General features: G+C 42.0%; 2 protein-coding genes across 2 annotated transcripts in view; one reads left to right on the forward strand and one right to left on the reverse strand.

Annotated features, from left to right (window-relative positions):
* The window catches only part of LOC118365070 (potassium voltage-gated channel subfamily H member 1-like), a 100,454-nt gene that overhangs the window by 5,734 nt on the left and 73,354 nt on the right, over positions 1-21,366 (forward strand). The gene's annotated exons all lie outside the window — the stretch shown is intronic.
* rcor3 (REST corepressor 3) lies at positions 324-19,321 on the reverse strand. The gene is given in 13 exon segments (XM_035746992.2): positions 324-2,701; positions 2,704-2,800; positions 5,047-5,291; positions 5,397-5,454; positions 6,778-6,855; positions 11,759-11,980; positions 16,122-16,200; positions 16,287-16,411; positions 16,889-17,050; positions 18,126-18,178; positions 18,290-18,367; positions 18,797-18,853; positions 18,965-19,321. Coding segments are annotated over 13 exon segments (1,641 nt in total). The 5' UTR covers positions 19,089-19,321; the 3' UTR covers positions 324-2,438.

Genomic DNA, 21,366 nt, shown 5'->3' on the forward strand with positions numbered 1-21,366 from the left:
CTGAAACGCTGTCAAATAAAATGTATGGTTGGCACCTTGCATAGCCTCCCTGAATCGTATCGAGGTAGGGTGCTGAAGAAATTATCCCTTTTTTTATGCATCCACAGGTTTAAAATGGTATTTGCTGGAAATTGAGAGTTGAAAAATTGGGAAGTTTCAAGTTATTTTCAAATACATTGTGATAATTTAACTTTAGGCTACAGTTCACGGAGCTAGTAGTTCGATCAAACCCAAACGTCAGTGGTGCTTATACTGCTATATTACAGGTTTGAGCATATAGAAATGTAATAAGTGGTCTAAAATAACATGCATACATTTAGAAATGTTGAGCACATTGATACTGCTTTTTAATATAACAAATACATTACAACAGAATCATGTAGGCCCTAGGCCTCGTAAGTCAAGGCCACCAAGAAGCACAGCTGATGTTTTTACATGCATGGCAAAACTGGTTGAATCAACGTTGTTTCCACGTAATTTGAACCAATATAAAACTGATGAATCAACGTGAAACTGACTGTATTTGCAAAAAGTCAACGTAAGGGCATATTTTTTTTCCACCCAACCCTAACCTAAATCCAATGGCATGGTACCAAAACTAGACCAACTGATGTCTGCCCAGTGTGGCGGTATTATTTACATACGCCTATGCTATTTAATTGCATTGGTTTAGAATTATTCCACAGCAGTTACATTGAGGCGTGATGATTTTGGGAAACCATTCAATTGTCAATTAGGCATATCAAATATCAGAAACAACGCTGGATGCTGATAAAATGATTTAGGCTAAAGTAGACAAATCAATTAAAGGTAAACTATGCAACAATTCCAAATGTGTTTTGTTTTATTTAAGTGCTATTTATAGTTGTATATTTGGGATTGCACCAGTATGCTATATTTTTGGGGCAATATTCATTTCAATTTAAGCAGGCAGGGAAATGTAATGATTTACTATGCCAACATAGGACAAACCAAATAAATGTACTACAATAGACATGGAATTGAAAAATGTTTGAAAGACACTTAATTGAAATGCAAGTGCAACGAGAGATCAAAATAATGGCAAGCGAATAGCATAGTAAACACAATGTCATGTATTTTTAAGGAAAAATGCAAGTCCTCAATGTCCATGATTATACTTACTTCTGGCCACATTATTTCTACAGGAAAGGATTAATGACTCAGTGTATTAGTGGTTTAAGGGTAATTTAAGTTCGCATTTCAACATGTTAAATCTTGTCACCATGTACAGTAGTGAATTTGCCTATTTCCTCCTCTATTCCTTAACAGTGATCAGGCAGAATTTGAGAAACGTTCCAGAAATCTTACAACCAGGATTTCTGGAGAACATAACATTTTACGGAATCTTTCAACCCCGAACATGAAGTGGCACTCATTCATTCCCAAAACTTGGTAAGAAACTATAGATCATAGCTGGACAGACAACATAAAACAAAATGTTAGAAATATTTGAATGGATTTGTTAGGGACTATGCCATATCTTACACTGGGAATTACTGATAGGCGACCGTTAAAAACACGCTTTTGGATTTTGTTTTAGTTATCATCATCATGGTTTAAAATGATGCAAACAAATTACACAACTGTACAGAAGTCAAACATTTTGTTCTTCAATATATCTTAAATGAAAATCATTTAAACAAATTCCTGAAAATGTGGCTCACTGACTACAACAATCAATTGACTGACAGTGACACCCTCGTAGCTTAATATTACATTAAACAAGTTCATTTTATTAACCGGTTCATCATTTTTTTCAATCGGTTTCTTCCAGTTTAGATAAATTCAATCACGTAAATACAGTTGTCCTAGAGGTGTAAGAGCACTTACACAATGGTTATTATTATACTGGACATCAGTAGTATACAAAAATCAGTCAAGTCCATAGCACCGAGTAGAAAAATAAATAATGCTTATATAAAGATAAACGTCTATATTCGCTCAAAGAACAAATATGCGTCACAGCAAATCAAAGAATCCAACAGAAATATGGCAACGCCACCTTTTCACTAGTTTTGTGTATTGTCCATCATAGTGTCTTCAATATACCTTTTGTTTATATACTACTTGCAAATTTTGCCAGTTTGTAAAATATACATTAACCAGAAGCCAAGAACACTTTCAAAAAGAACCAATGCTTCTAGTAAATCTTTAACATCACCAACACATAACATCTAAGTAAGTCTGTTAAAGATGAGTGAATAAAAAGTGATTTCAAATAAATAAAAAAACTAAGACCTAACCTAATATACATATACTTTAAAAACTTCAACGGTTTTACTTTTCTCATTAATATACATCATTTCCTCATAACAACCAACGATTGACAACCTTCAGGAAAACAACAGTAAACAAACGACCAAGTTTTAAAAAACGACCACGACTTTTCAGTTTTCTTCCTTCGCCATTGCACACACTCAGTGCAGCGTGGAGGAGGACGGCGTCTCCGATGGGATACCCACCAGGGTGGGGGGCAGCTGGCTGGAGCCTGGGCACCCTGTGGAGGTGGGGACAAGCGGCCGGGGATTGAGGCGCGGGGGCTGGGGGTTGGAGGGCCGGATGAGCGGGGGGGGCTGGTTGAGCACGGGCCGGGGTTGGAGGAAGCGGGCCTGCTGCTGGAGAGGGGGCGGCTGCCTGTGGAGGGCTGGGGTGGCCGGCAGGGAAGGCCGTAGGAGCGGGGTGGCTGGTTGAGCGAGGTTGCCGACGACGTCACCAGGGTCTGGAAAGTTGCAGAGGAAGTGGCAGCGGGAGAAGGGCCTGACGAGAGGGTCACCTGGCCCTGGAAGAGAGAGGCGTGAGTTGGGATTTCAGACCAAAACACAGATGGGCAATACATTACAGCATACAGTGCATTCGGAAAAGTATTGCGAACCCTTTTAACGCTTTTTCATTACAGCCTTTTTCTAAAATTGATTTTTTTTTTTTTTTTTTCCCATCGACACACAATACCTATAATGACAAAGCAAAAACAGGTATTTCGAATTTTTAGCAAATCTATTAAAAACATTGAAAAACAAAAAATTGAGCTCAGGTGCATCCTGTTTCCATTGATCATCCTTGATGTTTTTACAATTTGATTGAGTCCACCTGTGGTAAATTCAATTGATTGTGCCGTTCCAAATCATGTCCACACACACACCTGTCTATATAAGGTCCCACAGTTGACAGTGCATGTCAGAGGAAAAACCAAGCCATGAAGTCTAAATAATTGTCCGTAGAGCTCAAAGACAGGCATGTCTAGGCATTGAACATCCACAAGAAAAGTGGCCTCCATTCTTAAATGAAGGACGTTTGGAACTACCAAGACACTTCCTAGAGCTGGCCACCCGGCCAAACTGAACAATCATGGGAGAAGGGCCTTGGTCAGGGAGGTGACTAAGAACCCGATGGTCACTCTGACAGAGCTCCAGAGTTCCTCTGTGGAGATGGGAGAACCTTACAGAAGGACAAACATCTCTGCAGTCCTCCACCAATCACGCCTTTATGGTAGAGTGGCCAGACAGAAGCCACTCCTTAAAAGGCACATGACAGCCCCCTTGGACTTTGCCAAAAGGCACCTAATGACTTTGACCATTACAAACAACATTCTCTGGTCTGATGAAACCAAGCTTGAACTCTTTGGCCTGAATGCCAAGCGTCACGTATGGAGGAAACCTGGCACCATCCCTACGGTGAAGCATGGTGGTGGCAGCATCATGCTGTGGGGATGTTTTTCAGCAGAAGGGACTGGGAGACTAGTCAGAATCGAGGGAAAGATGAACGGAGCAAAGTACAGCGCGATCCTTGATTAAAACCTCCAGAGTGCTCAGGACCTCAGTCCAACAAGACAACGACCCTAAGCACACAGCCAAGACAACACAGGAGTGGCTTTGGGACAAGTCTCTAAATGCCCTTGAGTGGCCCAGCTAGAGCCCGGACTTGAACCTGATCAAGCATCTCTGGAAAGACATGAAAATAGCTGTGTTGCGACGCTCCCCATCCAACCTGACAGAGCTTGAGCGGATCTCCAGAGAACATTGGGAGAAACTCTCCAAACATGGGTGCCAAGCTTGTAGCGTCATACTCAATGACTCAAGGCTGTGCTCACTGCCAAATGTGCTTCAACAAAGTACTGAGTAAAGGGTCTGAATACTTATGTAAATGTGATCAGTTTTTTTTTATTGTAATAAATTAGCAAACATGAACAAACCCGTTTTTGCTCTGTCATTGTGGGGTATTGTGTATAGATTGTAGATTTGTTTTGTCGAGATTGGTGTGGAAGAACTTGACTGGCCTGCACAGAGCCCTGACCTCAACTCCATCGAACACCTTTGGGATGAATTGGAACGCCAACTGTGAGCCAGGCCTCATCGCCCAACATCAGTGCCTGACCTCACTAATGCTCTGTGGCTGAATGGAAGCAAGTCCCTGTAGCAATGTTTCAACATCTAGTGGAAAGCCTTCCCAGAAAAGTGGAGGCTGTTATAGTAGCAAAGGAGGGACCTACTCCATATCAATGCCTATGATTTTGGAATGAGATGTTCGACGAGCAGTTGTCCTTACTGTCCATACTTTTGGTCATGCAGTGTTTGTATTATACTATTTTCTATACTGTATAGCATGGCCATCTACCACTGGTTATGAAATAATACTTAGCTACACATCATGCAAGGAGTAAAAAAAAGACCATTAGTCAACCACATTCAGATATTTCTAGAAGTTATCAAGTCGATGGAAATTTGTAGAATAATAAATTGTGAATTGAAAATGTAGTGTTTTGCATATTGCCCCCCTTCCAAGGTGAGAATGTCCACATGCAACTAACATTGTTAGGAACTTTGGCACAACCATAACTGCTTATGACATCTTATGCCCTGACTATAATGTTAAGAACATGAAGGAATGTTTATGAAACTGCAGTGTTAGAGATTTGTTGGAGCAAAAACCTGCTTGTGGGAGGCCAACTCCCATTGCGAAATCACAGAAGGGGTTTCTGGGAAGGTAAACATTTTTTTGTTTTAGGGGAATAAAGGAACGCTTCACCACCTCCTCCTCCTCTTCGTCCGTACTCTTCCCAGAAGGGGTGTTGGAGCTGTTCTTCCCCTCCTCGCCAGAGGTGGCAGTGTCACCGTTGGTGGTGCCAGTTCCCTGCTCCGCCTCCCACTCCTGCAGCACCTCCTCCAGGTTAAACCGGCGGCGGTAGTTCACAAAGAAGTTCTTTACCTGCCCTACTGTCTTATTACCGATAACGTCGGCAATGGCCTGGAAGTCTTTCCCGTACTTCCGGACACCTGGTGAAACAACAACATATTCTGAAATTGCACGAGGTAAACAGACTGGCGGCCCATGTACAAGAACATGACCTGACTACAAACGCACAAAGAACGTAGGTTTACCTTGAACTGCCAGAAGCTGTTCATCTGTTGTCCAGCGGGCATTAACTTTTTGGTTGCACTAGAACAGACAAAGAATACCTGATATTATACACAAAACAAATGTAACAATTGCAAAGATTTTACTGAGTTGCAGCTCATAAGGAAATTGGTTAATTTAAATGAATTAATTAGGGCCTAATCTATGAATTTCACATGACTGGGAATACAGATGTATCTGTTGACTCAGATAGCTTAAAAAAAGTAGGTGCTTGGATCAGAAAACCAGTCAGTATCTGGTATGACAATTTGCTTCATGCAGCACACCATCTCCTTCACTATAGAGTTGATCAGGCTGTTGATTGTGGCCTGTGGAATGTTGTCCCACTACTCTTCGGTGGGTGTGCGAAGTTGCTGGATATTGGCGGGAACTGGTCGTGGGTTACATGTCTAGTGAGTATGCAGGTCATGGAAGAACTGGGACATTTTTTTTACTTCCAGGAATTGTTTACAGATATTTGCGACATGGGGCTGTGCATTGTCATGCTGAAACATGAAGTGATAGTGGCGGGTTGAATGGCAAGACGATGGGCCTCAAGATCTCTTCACTATCTCTGTGCATTCAAATTGCCATAGGTAAAATGCAGTTGTCCGTAGCTTATGCCTGCCCATACCATAACCCCCCACCATGGGGCACTGTTCACAACATTGACATCAGCGAACCGCTCGCCCACATGACGCCATATATGCTGTCTGCCATCTGGCCGGTACAGTTGAAGCTGGGATTTATCCTTAAAGAGCACACTTCTCCAGTGTTCCAGCAGCCATCGAAGGTGAGAATTTCCCCACTGAAGTCCGTTACGACGCCAAACTGCAGTCAGGTCAAGACCCTGGTGAGGATGACGAGTTTCATCAGCTGTCCGGGTGGCTTGTCTCAGACATTTCCGCAGGTGAAGAAGCCGGACGTGGTGGTCCTGGCCTGGTTACACAAGTCTGCAGTTGAGGCCATTTGGACTTGCTATCAAATTCTCTAACACAATGTTGGAGGCCACTTATAGTAGAGAAATGAACATTAAATGTCCTGGCAACACCTCTGGTGGACATTCCTGCAGTCAGCGTGCCAATTGCACACTCCCTCAACTTGAGACATCTGTGGCATTGTTTTGTGACAACTGCACATTTTAGAGTGGCCTTTTATTGTGCCCAGCACAAGGTGCACCTGTGTAATGATCATGCTGTTTTAATAAGCTTCTTGATATGCCACACCTGTCAGGTGGATGGATTATTTTGGCAAAGGATAAATGCTCACTTACAAGGATATAAACAAAATTATGCACACCATTTGAGAAATAAGCTTTGTTCTTACGTCCCTTTTCTCACTGAAATCTAAACATTTGGCACATACCTCTGGCAGCCTGAAGTCATTAATGCCCGCTTCCATCCTGTGTTTCAGACCACTGTTCAGTTGCTTTGCATTTTGAACCTGTGGGATAAATTCATAGTGCCTTCAGAAAGTACTCACATCCCTTGACTTTATCGACATTTTGTTGTTACAGCCCAAGCACAATACCCCATAATGTCAAAGTAGAATTATGTTTTTAGAAATGTTTACAAATTAATAATAAAAAAAATGAAAAGCTGAAATGTCTTGAGTCCAAGTATTCAACCCCTTTTATGGCAAGCCTAAATACATTCAGGAGTAAAAATGTGCTGAACAAGTCACATAATAAGTTGCATGGACTCGCTGTGTGCAATGTGTTTAACATGTTAATTAAATGACTCTGTACCCACACATATACAATTATCTGTAAAGTCGTTCAGTTGAGCAGTGAATTTCAACCACAAAGACCAGAGAGGTTTTCCAACGCCTCAAAGGGCACCTACTGGTACATGGAAAAAAGAAGGAAAAAAATCAGACAATGAATATCCCTTAGAAGCATGGTGAAGTTATTAATTACACTTTGGATGGTGTATTAATACACCCAGTCACTACAAAGATGCAAGCGTCCTTCCTAACTGTTGTCGGAGAGGAAGGAAAACTCAGGGATTTCACCATGAGGCCAATAGTGACTTTAAAACAATTTAAATGCCTGTGATAGGAGAAAGCTGGATGAACAACATTGTAGTTACTACACAATACTAACCTAAATGTCAAGAATGAGAAGGAAGCCTGTACAGATTTTTTTTTCTCAAACATGCATCCTGTTTGCCATAAAGCATTAAAGCAAAACTACAAAAAAATGGCTAATTAACTGTCCCGAATACAAAGCGCTATGCTTGGGGCAAATTCAACACATCACTGAGTACCATATTTCATATTTTCAACCATGGTGGTGGCTGCTTCATGTTATGAGTATGGTTGTCATCGGCAAAGCCTTTTTTTGGGGGGTGGGTAAAAAGAAACGGAATAGATCAAAGCCCAGGCAAAATTCTAGATTAAAACCTGGTTCAGTCATCTTTCCAACAGACACTGGGAGACACATTCACCTTTCAGCAGGACAATAACCTAAAACACAAGGCCAAATATACACTGGAGTTGACCAAGACGACATTGAAAGTTCCTGAGTAGTGTAGTTAGTTTTGACTTAAATCAGCTTGAAATTCTATGGCAAGACTTAAATGGATGTCTAGCAATGACCAACTTGACAGAGCTTGAAGAATGTACAATATTTGCATTTTTTTTTTCTCTTGGATTTGCCCAGAAAGACTCACAGCTTTAAAATTGCTGCTAAAGGTGATTAATATGTATTGACTCAGAGGGTTGAATACATGTATTCAAGAGAATTTAAGAAAAATAAAACACTTACATTCTTCCACTTTGACATGTAAATCATTGACAAAAAGTTACAAATCCATTTTAATCCCACATTGTAACACTAAATATCGAAAAAGTCAAGGGGTGTGTATCCTTTTTTTAAGGCATGCTTAGAACACCACAATGCAGTAAGTAGTGCATTGTGAACCAAAAGTATGTGGACAGTTGCTTGAACATTTCATTCCAAAATCATGGGCATAAATATGGAGTTGATCCCCCTTTGCTGCTATAACAGCCTCCACTCTTCAGGGAAGGCTTTACAATAGATGTTGGACCATTGCTTCGGGGACTTGCTTCCATCTAGCCACAAGAGCATTAGTGAGGTTGGGCACTGATGTTGGACGATTAGGCCTGGCATGCAGTCGGCGTTCCAAATAATCCTAAAGGTGTTCGATGGGCTCTGCAGGCCAGTCACGTTCTTCCACACTGATCGTGACAAAGCATTTCTGTATGGACTTCGCTTTGCACGGAGGCGTTGTCAAGCTGTAACAGGAAAGGACCTTCCTCAAACTGTTGCTACAAAGTTGGAAACACTATCATCTAGAAGGTAATGGTGTGCTGTAGCATTAAGATTTCCTTTTACTGGAACTAAGGGGGCTAGAGCCCGAACCATGAAAAACCCCACCGTTATTCCTGCACCAAACTTTACAGTTGGCACTATACATTGGGGCAGGTATCTCCTGGCATCCGCCAAACCCAGATTCGTCCGTCGGACATCGATGGTGAAGCGTGATTAATCACTCCAGAGAACATGTTTCCACTGCTCCAGAGTCCAATGGTGGCGAGCTTTACACCACTCCAGCCGACGCTTGGCATTGCGCATGGTGATCATAGGTTTGTGTGTGGCTGCTTGGCAATGGAAACCCATTTCATAAAGCTCCTGACAAACAGTTCTTGTGCTGACATTGCTTCCAGAGGTTTGGAACTCGGTAGTGAGTGTTGCAACTGAGGACAGACGAGTTTGACGCGCTTCAGCACTCGGCAGTCTCGTTCTGTGAGCTTGTGTGGCCTACCACTTCGCGGCTGAGCGGTTGTTGCTCCTAGATGTTTCCACTTCACAATAACAGCACTTACAGTTGAACGGGGCAGCTCTAGCAGGGCAGAAATTTGATTAACTGAATTGTTGGAAAGGTGGCATCCAATGACTATGCCACGTTGAAAGTTACTGAGCTCTTCGGTAAGGCCATTCTACTGTGAATGTTTGTCTATGGAGATTGCATGGCTCTGCTCGATTTTATACACCAGTCAGCAATGGGTGTGGCTGAAATAGCCAAATCTACGAATTTGAAGGTGTGTCCACATTTGTGTATATATACAGTACCAGTCAAAAGTTTGGACACACCTACTCATTCAAGGGTTCTTCTTCATTTGTACTATTTTCTACATTGTAGAATAGTGAAGACATCAACTATAAAATAACATATGGAATCATGGAGTAACCAAAAAAAGTGTTCAACAAATCAAAATATATTTTAGATTCTTCAAATAGCCACCATTTGCCTTGATGACAGCTTTGCATACTCTTGGCATTCTCTCAACCAGCTTCATGAGGAATTTCAATTAACATGTGTGCCTTGTTAAAGTTAATTTGTGAAATTTCTTTCCTTCATGCGTTTGAGCCAATCAGTTGTGTTGTGACAAGGGAGGGGTGGTACAGTGCCTTGTGAAAGTATTCACCCCCCTTGGCATTTTTCCCAATTCGTTTTCGTATAACCTGGAATTAAAATCAATTTGATTTACATACCATGCCTACCACTTTGAAGATGCAAAATATGTTTTCTTGTGAAAGAAACAAGACAACAAAATAGAGAGCTTGAGCGTGCATAACTATTCACCCCACCAAAGTCAATACTTTGTATAGCCACCTTTTGCAGCAATTACACCTACAAGTCTTTTGGGGTATGTCTCTATAAGCTTGGCACATCTTGCCAGTGGGATTTTCGCCCATTCTTCAAGGCAAAACTGCTCCAGCTCCTTCCAGTTGGATGGGTTCCATTGGTATGCAGCAATCATTAAGTCCTCCCACAGACTCAATTGGATTGAGGTCTGGGCTTTGACTAGACCATTCCAAGACATTTAAATGTTTCCCCTTTAAACCACTTGAGTGTTGCTTTAGCAGTACGCTTAGGGTTATTGTCCTGCTGGAAGGTGAACCTCCGTCCCAGTCCCAAATCTCTGGAAGACTGAAACAGGTTTCCCTCAAGAATTTCCTTGTATTTAGCACCATCCATCATTCCTTCGATTCTGACCATTTTTCCAGTCCCTGCCAATGAACAACAACCCCACAGCATGATGCTGCCACCACCATGCTTCACTGTGGGGATGGTGTTCTCTGGGTGATGGGAGGTATTGGGTTTGTGCCAGACATAGCGTTTTCCTTGATGGCCAAAAAGCAACATTTTAGTCTTATCTGACCAGAGTACCTTCTTCCATATGTTTTGGGAGTCTCCCACATGCCTTTTGGTGAACAACAAACGTGTTCGCTTATTTTTTTCTTTAAGCAATGACTTTTTTCTGTCCACTCTTCCGTAAAGCCTAGCTCTGTGGAGTGTATGGCTTAAAGTGGTCCTATGGCCAGATACTCAAATCACTACTGTGGAGCTTTGCAGCTCCTTCAGGTTTATCTTTGGTCTCTTTGTTGTCTCTCTGATTAATGCCCTCCTTGCCTGGTCCGTGAGTTTTGGTGGGTGGCCCTCTCTTGGCAAGTTAGTCGTGGTGCCATATTCTTTCCATTTTTTAATAGTGGATTTTATGGTGCTCTGTGGGATGTTCAAAGTTTCAGATATTTTTTTATAACCCACCCCTGATCTGTACTTCTCCACAACTGTCCCTGACCTGTTGGGAGAGCTCCTTGGTATTCATGGTGCCGCTTGCTTGGTGGTGCCCCTTTCTTAGTGGTGTTGCAGACCCTGGAGCCTTTCAGAACAAGTACAGTGGGGAGAACAAGTATTTGATACACTGCCGATTTTGCAGGTTTTCCTACTTACAAAGCATGTAGAGGTCTGTCATTTTTTATCATAGGTACACTTCAACCGTGAGAGACGGAATCTAAAACAAAAATCCAGAAAATGACATTGTATGATTTAAGTAATTAATTTGATGGAGTGCTACATTAGATGGCCTCCACAATCAACCGACCTCAACCCAATTGAGATGGTTTGGGATGAGTTGGACTGCAGAGTGAAGGAAAAGCAGTCAACAAGTGCTCAGCATATGTGGGAACTCCTTCAAGACTGTTGGAAAATCATTCCTCAAGAGTGTGCAAAGCTGTCAAGGCAAAGTGTGGCTACTTTGAAGAATCTCAAATATAAAATATATTTAGATTTGTTTAACACCTCTGGATACTACATGATTCCATGTGTTATTTCATAGTTTTGATGTCTTCACTATTATTGTACATTGTAGAAAATGGTCAAAATAAAGAAAAACCCTTGAATGAGTAGGTGTGGCCAAACTTTTCACTGGTACTATATATGTAAAAATGACAAAAATGTACTGTGAAGAAGCCTCAAATCAAGCACCTTGAGGACCCAGGTTGCCCTGCATTGAGACCAGAATCCCCAACGCTCACCTGTCTTTTGAGGCCCACCAGCTCCATGTCCAGCTGCCGAAGGACGGTGTTGGCAGCGCTGGAGCTGCACGACACTGCCACCACATCCTCCTGGGTCAGATACATGCCCTTGGGCGGCCGGCACTTGGAGCGCTGTGAGTGGTGCCGGTGCATGAGCGTCAGGTGCTCCCGTCGGCCGAGCCCAATCTTGGAGGAGCTCAGGGGCTGGGGCTCCATGTGGCTCTGGAGAGGCGTAGGTAAACTTTCTATTAGCTGTCACAACTGTTCGTAACATCTATTGGGTCATTGTTAGGACATATGACATGACACCTGGGAGTATGTTTTAAGAGGTATATTAAAAGGAAACGCCGCACACTCCTGTTCATGCTCCCAGGTGATTTTATTGATACGTTTCGACTCAGGTGTTCATCAGGCATCAATGAAAAATCACCTGGGAAGATGAACAGCAGTGTGGTGCTCTCATTTTAATTGATAATGAGTTCACCTACAACTGACACACCTGCAAAAAAGTACCTGGATGTGCGTATGTTCTGAAGCTTTTGCAAGTTACAAGAAGTGTCATATTAAAGTGAGACTCAGCGATATGAAGCTGCCATGAGCAGCACCACTGATATTCAGATGAGCACAATGCAAGACTGTGCTCTCACAGTACCAGAGTTTCTGCACATATGCGTGGTAGAGTCCTGCACGGCTCTGTTTTTTGGACCCGAACCCGCCCCCGCCACATCAATTCCGAGCCCCACCCGATATCAAGACAGAAATTCCCTCAACGCGACCCACCAGCATAGAATTGTTCCAAGAACCGATCTATGACACGCCAAATAACATCAATTTATTTAAAAATAAATTATGACCAGAGTGTTAGGCCATTTTATGATAAGCTGTAGACCACACCAAGAGAGTTTCTGTATTTTTCGTAGCTGTCTGCATACCACCACAGACAGATGCTGGCACTAAAACCACACTCAATGAGCTGTATAAGGCCATAAGCAAACAGGAAAATGCTAATTCATAGCCAGCACTCTAGACGAAAGGGACTTTAATGCAGGGAAATTTAAATCAGTTTTACCTTATTTCTATCAGCATGTTAAATGTGCAACTAGAGGGAAAAAGTCTAGACCACCTTTACTCCACACACAGAGATGACTACAAAGCTCTCCCTTGCCCTCCATTTGGCAAATCTGACCATATTTCTATCCTCCTGATTCCTACTAACAAGCAAAAAGTAAAGTAGGAAGCGCCAGTGACCAGTGAAAGTGGTCAGATGACGCAGATGCTAAACCACAGAACTGTAGCACAGACTGGAATATGTTCCTGGATTCTTCCGATGGAATTGATGGAGTACACCACATCAGTCACTGGCTTTATCAATAAGTGCATTGAGGACATTGTCCCCACAGTGACTCTACGTACATACCCCAACCAACATTCGCACTGAGCTAAAAGGGTAGCGCTGCCGCTTTCAAGGAGTGGGACGAACCCGGAAGCTGATCCTCAACACAGGGGCCCCTCAGGGGTGCGTGCTCAGTCCCCTCCTGTACTCCCTGTTCACTCGTGACTGCACGGCCAGGCACGATTCCAACACTATCATTAAGTTTGCTGATGACCCAACAATAGTAGGCCTGATCACCAACAAAGTTGAGACAGCCTATAGGGAGGAAGTCAGAGACCTGACCGTGTGGTGCAAGGACAACAACCTCTCCCCCAACGTGATCAAGACAAAGGAGATGATTGTGGACTACAGGAAAAGGAGGACTGAGCACACCACCATTTTCACCAAGTCCCTTGGTATCCACATCACTAACAAACTAAAATGGTCCAAGCACACCAAGACAGTCATGAAGAGGGCATGACAAAATCTATTGCCCTTCAGGAGAATGAAAAGATTTGGCATGGGTCCTCAGATCCTCAAATGTTTTACAGCTGCACCATCGAGAACATCTGGCGGGTTGCATCACTGCCTGGTATGGCAACTGCTTGGCCTCCGACCGCAGGGAACACAGGGAACACAGAGGGTAGTGCGTAAGGCCCAGTACATCACCAGGGCCAAACTTCCTGCCATCCAGGACCTCTATACCAGGCAGTGTCAGGGAAAGGCCCAAAAAATTGTCAAAGACTCCAGCCACCCTAGTCATAGACTGTTCTCTCTGCTACCACACGGCAAGTGGTACCGGAGCGCCAAGTCTCGGTCCAAGAGGCTTCAAACAGATTCTACCCCCAAGCCATAACACTCATGAACAGCTAATAAAATGGCTACCCATACTATTTGCGTTGCCCCCCTCCCCTCTTCTATGCTGCTGCTACTCTGTTATTATCTATGCATAGTCACCTTAATAACTCTACCTACATGTTCATATTACTCAATTACCTCGACATCGGTGCCCCGCACATTGACTCTGTACCAGTACCCCCTGCATATAGCCCCGCTATTGTTATTTACTGCTGCTCTTTAATGATTTGTTATTCTTATCTCTTACTCTTTTTTTGTGTATGTTCTTAAGTGCATTGTTGGTTAAGGGCTTGTAAGTAAGCATTTCACTGTAAGGTCTACCTACACCTGTTGTAATCGGCACATGTGACAAATAAATTGTCATTTTATTTCCCCTCCTTGCATGAAATAATTTGTCTGCATGTCTATTAAACATTTGGATAGAAGGAAACCATGCCATGAATTAAGAACGATAGCCTTATCTTATTTTGTTAATGCCGGCGCACATTGACAATTTAAATCGCTTTGAGAAAAATCCTTATAATTAGCATTCTTACCTAATTAAAGCTTATAAGGGTCATCACGAAACAATACCTTAACATTCAATATTGTTTAGATAATAAAATAGTTTAATTGAACCAAATAAAAAAATCCCAGAATCGAATAAGCTATAGGCTGCAAAATTATCCTACATTTATTTAGTAGGTTTAGACTTTATACAGCCTGCGTATGGTCTAAATGAACAAAAGCCTGAATTAATGTAATAATTCATTGATAATTAACTGAATTATCGTAAACAAATACCTGTTTGCACTTTTGCAGGCTGGGTTGTTTATCCACAGTGACTACAAAATCCTTCCAAACTGGGGATTTCACTCGCGGAGCATATGTTTCCACGATGGTGTAATCCACCATCATAACCTTTCTTTCCATTTCTCCTGTTACGTTAGCCATTTTTGCGTGAGCTAGGCATCAGGGAAAATAAACAAACGTATGTATTGTTGCGTGGTGGAAGGAAACGTAAGGTCAGCACATGGATAAATTAGGAACGTTTCAACAACACACAAATAATGAATAGTTCCCTGCTCCACTCTCGCTGTGTGGCTGGTAGCCTAGACTATGTCTGGCTCACCGTGCACATCATGGAAATCGCAACAATTCAACAAGCTCCTGGGTTTGTAAAATAAATGTTGATTTAAACCTTTTGACCTGCAATATAATTGTTCTGAACTTGCGATCCAACCCACGGGTTGAAAGACTTTTCATTCCACCTGCCATAAATGTTTTTTTGCGAGTCAACAGTGGGTATCCATCCCGATGCAGGATTCTAGTCCACGGGTGTACGTCTCACTACTACAACGTAATAGCTATGGAACCAAAACTGTGTAAAAGTTTAGTCTCGTGCTTCAAACGCTCTTAGTTGTTTGCGTAAATTGGCCCTGTTGCGTTTACTTTATGCATCGCTTACTGTACCTTTTTTAGTGTGACCTTTGTTACCAACACAATAACTAGCCTACGGATATTGTTTCACTCGCTGTATCTTGTGGTCCTAGGCCTAGATACATGGTCTGTAACCTGAACGTGTGTATTTGTGAGAACTCTGTGCATTGGAGGACCGTGTCCAGGGAGACAGCAATCTTATCTTAGTCCAGGGCTAGCTCTGTCTCTCTTGACCTCGTTCGTCATCCAAGTGGATTATCATTTGTCCAGATGGTGACAAAAATACATGCATACAAAAAGGAAACCACAAACAAGTATGACTACTAAACTAAAGATTCAAAACTAAACGAAAGGCGTCATGGCAACCAAACCAACGAGCAACCTCACAGCTTGCAAAGCTGAGACACTGACCGATGATCACCCTTAATTGGCAGCACCTCATGTGCTTATCAAGCAGGCTTAATACCTGGGCAAGGTTACTGCCACCTGGGGATGGAGTGTGGAAGTGTATCCTGGGTAGTGTGTTTGTCTACAGTATATCCTTAACACTAACCTTCCCCCCCACATCATAACACCTTGCATTTTATTTCACTATTTTCTTTGGCGTCTGTCTACTCTACTACTCATTGTAAGTGAATGCTTGTCACTGATTACTGTTTGATATATCCCAACTGCCATTCCATCAGTTTAAATTCTAAAGTTTACATAACGTACCTCTTTTTTCGTCTCCTTGGTGGGGTCATAATCGCTATCGTTTGCTTCGATGGGGTTGGCCTCCTCCATTTCTTCATCACTAATTTCAAGAAAAGCAAATCGTTATTGGATTCCGACCACTTGGAATTTGACAGACAGTGGTAAAAGGCGAGCTACAACTCTCACCTTTCATCTTGGGCGTTTCGGTTTGCCAGCTTTCTGGCCTGGCGGTCCATCAGGCTGGTCCTGGAACGGGTCTTCTTCCAGGAGTAGTAATACTTCACAAGGCTGGATATGGACTTGTCTGGTAACTACAACAGATGAGAAAATGGTACCAATCGACAGTTTATACTTACATTAAAGCCGGGATTCAATCAAAGGCGCATTGTTGACAAGCGCACTGCACTGTTGACAAGCGCACTGCACTGTTGACAAGCGCACTGCACTGTTGACAAGCGCACTGCACTGTTGACAAGCGCACTGCACTGTTGACAAGCGCACTGCACTGTTGACAAGCGCACTGCACTGTTGACAAGCGCACTGCACTGTTGACAAGCGCACTGCACTGTTGACAAGCGCACTGCACTGTTGACAATGCGTCCTTTTAAAGGCAATCACCCCAACGTTCACACAGGTTGCATTCATGGTGAATGCAGATGTCGGCTCAAGCGTAAATTACCTTAAATTCAACTGCAATATTCATCGATACTGCTTGTGTATGTTTGTATAAACAGTATACAGACACACATTCAAGTAAAATATACTGTATATTAATATATTTATGTTACCATTTGTTGAATCCTGTGGAAGCTTTTTCCGTGGAAGCTGAAGGCTTGTTCGAACAGCACCTTATCCTCCACGGTCCACTCGTCGGGGAAGGGGGTGAAGTTGGGCAGGTCTGCCAGGGACTTCTCAATGTTGTGTTTGTGCCAGAACAGCATGCCCAATGCCTGTGGGGGACAGCAACGAGTGGAATCTGCTGAGAATGGACACCAGGCAGGTCTATGGGGCATCACGAAGCCAGAAATGCTTGAGCAACAGAACTAGAATAGGTAGAGTAGGTATTCCCCTAAATAACATTTGAATATGTTATTTTTTAAGTATTTTTGTTTATTTTTTATTTATTTCACCTTTATTTAACAAGGTAGGCTAGTTGAGAACAAGTTCTCATTTGCAACTGCGACCTGGCCAAGATAAAGCATAGCAGTGTGGACAGACAACACAGAGTTACACATGGAGTAAACAATTAACAAGTCAATAACACAGTAGAAAAAAAGAGAGTCTATATGCATTGTGTGCAAAAGGCATGAGGAGGTAGGCGAATAATTACAATTTTGCAGATTAACACTGGAGTGATAAATGATCAGATGGTCATGTACAGGTAGAGATATTGGTGTGCAAAAGAGCAGAAAGGTCAATAAATATAAACAGTATGGGGATGAGGTAGGTAAAATTGGGTGGGCTATTTACTGATAGACTATGTACAGCTGCAGCGATCGTTTAGCTGCTCAGATAGCAGATGTTTGAAGTTGGTGAGGGAGATAAAAGTCTCCAACTTCAGCAATTTTTGCAATTCGTTCCAGTCACAGGCAGCAGAGAACTGGAACGAAAGGCGGCCAAATGAGGTGTTGGCTTTAGGGATGATCAGTGAGATACACCTACTGGAGCGCGTGCTACGGGTGGGTGTTGCCATCGTGACCAGTGAACTGAGATAAGGCGGAGCTTTACCTAGCATGGACTTGTAGATGACCTGGAGCCAGTGGGTCTGGCAACGAATATGTAGGGAGGGCCAGCCGACTTGAGCATACAAGTATGTCGTGGTAGTTTATGAATAAATTGTGGGTCAAATTTACTGAGCTTTCACAGAGTTGTAAATGTTAGGCCTGTCGGGGGGGGATTGGAAAATGTTAAAATTGTGAATATGCTTCAAGTTTTTCATATGATTTTGAAAAATAGGTGGATTCTCTGCATTGGTGAAAAAGCTAAGTAAAAGTGGCCCTAATTAATCCTAAGAAGCAGACATACCTGCTCAACATTATATCCATGCTTCTCTTTTGCAATGGCAATATATTCATCCACTGTGGGGAAAAAAAATCATAGTTTAATTAAACTACTTATAAATATTTTTGTAAAATCAACTTTTGGTTGTCTTTAGAAATAAGATGCTTGTGAAAACCAAACTGACTTACATTTTGGGTCGACAATGGTGTGATATGGAGACCACACCAACATTCCCCCACTATCTTTATCACTGTACTTGGTAGAACCTACAGAAAGATATATAGTACATATATAGCACATAATTAGAAAAAAAACACACATTTTCATATGGTGTAATTTCATGTCATTTTAACAGCCTAATTAAAGCAATATACATGCAGGACTAAAGAGGCTGCTTTATTGTTGTTAATATTGTTTAGATAGCAACAAAAAGCCAATTCAGTTGGAGACCAATAGCAAGCCTAGGGTGGGCAAGTATAGCCTCGGGATAGAAATGTTTCAAAACGCTTCTATAAACCAATCATGGACAACATCTTTCAATGGGCCCATAATTCTCTACACATCTGGCTCAACTCTGAAATAAAAGACTACTGACTATGGGTTGTAAAAGTAAAAAGGTTCATTTAAATGTATTGTCATAACCTATACCGAGGCTACCACCAGAATACAGTCAGGTAGATCAAGCATAACCTTACCAGGATCAAATTCTGGTATATTGGCTTGATAATCGGATCCCACACGCATTCCGACATCTGCAATTAGGAAAAATGTGTATAAAACATTAATAGACACATTTTCTGTTTTTCGCGTTGAAAATAATACATGTACAGTGTGACATGCAAAATGAGTGTTCGAGGCTATACCGTGCTCGTCGTCACTGCCACTCTCATCAGAAAAATGTCCATTCGATGCATTTGAAGGGCTTTTTGTTCCGTTAGAGCGTCCCTTTCCGAGATACTCCGACCCTTTATCCATCATTCCAGGCATTTTTTACGTATCTTTGTGGGTTTTCCTTGGGAGAATACCTAATATAACCATGCAATGTATCTTTTTTCACAGCCAGTCTTTTCAATAACTCCCACAGCTACGCAGCTGTGACACTGTGCCACAGTCCAGTATTCATCCACCATTTTTAGCTAATTATGGTTTTACAAAGATATATATATATAAAAACATTGTTCAAGCCTGTTCCCGAGTCTGCTATCGGTTGTTTTTGGTGTAATTCACACGACTTGTATTTGTTCAGACATACGGCAATTGATATTCAAAATCAGAAGGAACTAATTCGTCTGGCGGAAGGACTTTTACGCACTTGGTTATATGAAGCCAAACTGCGGCTCTGCGTGCGCGGGTGAAAATGGAGTTGTTTACAGTCACGCTCCGTAGACGAATAGGCTTCAACAATAATCATTTGTTACAATTTCTTACACATAATATAGGCTACGTCTGTTTGGACACGTTGGAGGCGTTTTGTAAAGCCAATATAGAACCTGTGGCTCTTTTTTTTTAAAGAAGCGTCTTTATTCACAGAAGCGTCTACACAGCTTTTCAACGTAGGCTATTTTTGACTTGATTTTTTTTGCAAATATAAACAACTGTACGTTTGCAATGATGGCCCCATATTAGGCTAATGATAAGTAGAGGAATATAGCCCAACTGTACAAAATAAAATAACCTGTCGTTTGGGTAGCCACGTTTTATTCTGAACATTGCCCTTGGTTTGCCAGCAGATGGAGACAAAAGACCACTAGCCTATTTCGAGAGATCCCACAATTAATGAATTGTTTATTTGGTTTTCGAGTGTAATTTATTGATTTGGAAGTATAGGCCTATTAAATGTTTACTAGGCCTATGTAATTTACTTATGTCCGTGTGAGTGATGAGCGGTGACTTTTGAGAGCGTTTGGAGATGTTTTTTACTATTTAGGTATCCAAAATGACTATGGGCCTAATTAACTGAAAAGGTCAGTAGGCTCTCCCTCCCAATCCACATTGGTAGACCTCATTCCATTATCCTCTGTCCAGTCTATGAACTAAACTATGGATACAATGGTTGGTAAATAAAAAACCCACAAAGCCCTTTAGATGGTCAGTGAAGATGGACCCCAGCAGTTTGCCATGGAGGAGGCAAACTGGATATGAATAAAGATTTTTTTAAATATGGATAAAGAATTAAGAAATTAATTAAGAAATGCCTGGTTGGTTGGTACACTGTAGTACACTGTAGTGTACCTAATATGAGCTGCATTTCTGTACAAAACAGTCTTGTTCACATGTAAATTACTGTAATGTAGGCTTACATCTATTCAATGGCAAAAACATAATATTGGGGGGGATAAGTGGACTATATCACTTGGCAGAGGCCATAGTTCAATCACATACCCAAGATTTTTGGGACCTAGAACTGTTTACCCAAGATCGGGGGTCTTTTGTCACATAACAATCATTTATGTAATTTTGTCATGAGACCTATGCTTACAACTCTCTTCAATCTGAATAAGCCCTATAGAATGAGTTAATCATTGGTGCCATATTGAACTTGGGGAACCCACTATTACTATCTGCAACTAACTGAACAAAAAATATTGTAATCAGATTACAAATGCTCTTAAAAAAAATAGATGATTACTTCTAAATTCAGAAATTACTTTTAAATTCAGAGATGGATGTTTGTGGGGGGGACTGACACCTTTCAAATCAAATCAAATGTATTTATATAGCCCTTCGTACATCAGCTGATATCTCAAAGTGCTGTACAGAAACCCAGTCTAAAACCCCAAACAGCAAGCAATGCAGGTGTGGAAGCACGGTGGCTAGGAAAAACTCCCTAGAAAGGCCAAAACCTAGGAAGAAACCTAGAGAGGAACCAGGCTATGTGGGGTGGCCAGTCCTCTTCTGGCTGTGCCGGGTGGAGATTATAACAGAACATGGCCAAGATGTTCAAATGTTCATAAATGACCAGCATGGTCAAATAATAATAATCACAGGCAGAACAGTTGAAACTGGAGCAGCAGCACGGCCAGGTGGACTGGGGACAGCAAGGAGTCATCATGTCAAGTAGTCCTGGGGCATGGTCCGGGGGCTCAGGTCCTCCGAGAGAGAGAAAGAAAGAGAGAAAGAGAAAATTAGAGAGAGCATACTTAAATTCACACAGGACACCGGATAGGACAGGAGAAGTACTCCAGATATAACAAACTGACCCTAGCCCCCCGACGCAAACTACTGAGGCATACATATTGTAGGCTGAGACAGGAGGGGTCAGGAG

The sequence above is a fragment of the Oncorhynchus keta genome, chromosome 32 (genome assembly GCF_023373465.1).
Source record: "Oncorhynchus keta strain PuntledgeMale-10-30-2019 chromosome 32, Oket_V2, whole genome shotgun sequence".
Taxonomy (NCBI): domain Eukaryota; kingdom Metazoa; phylum Chordata; class Actinopteri; order Salmoniformes; family Salmonidae; genus Oncorhynchus; species Oncorhynchus keta.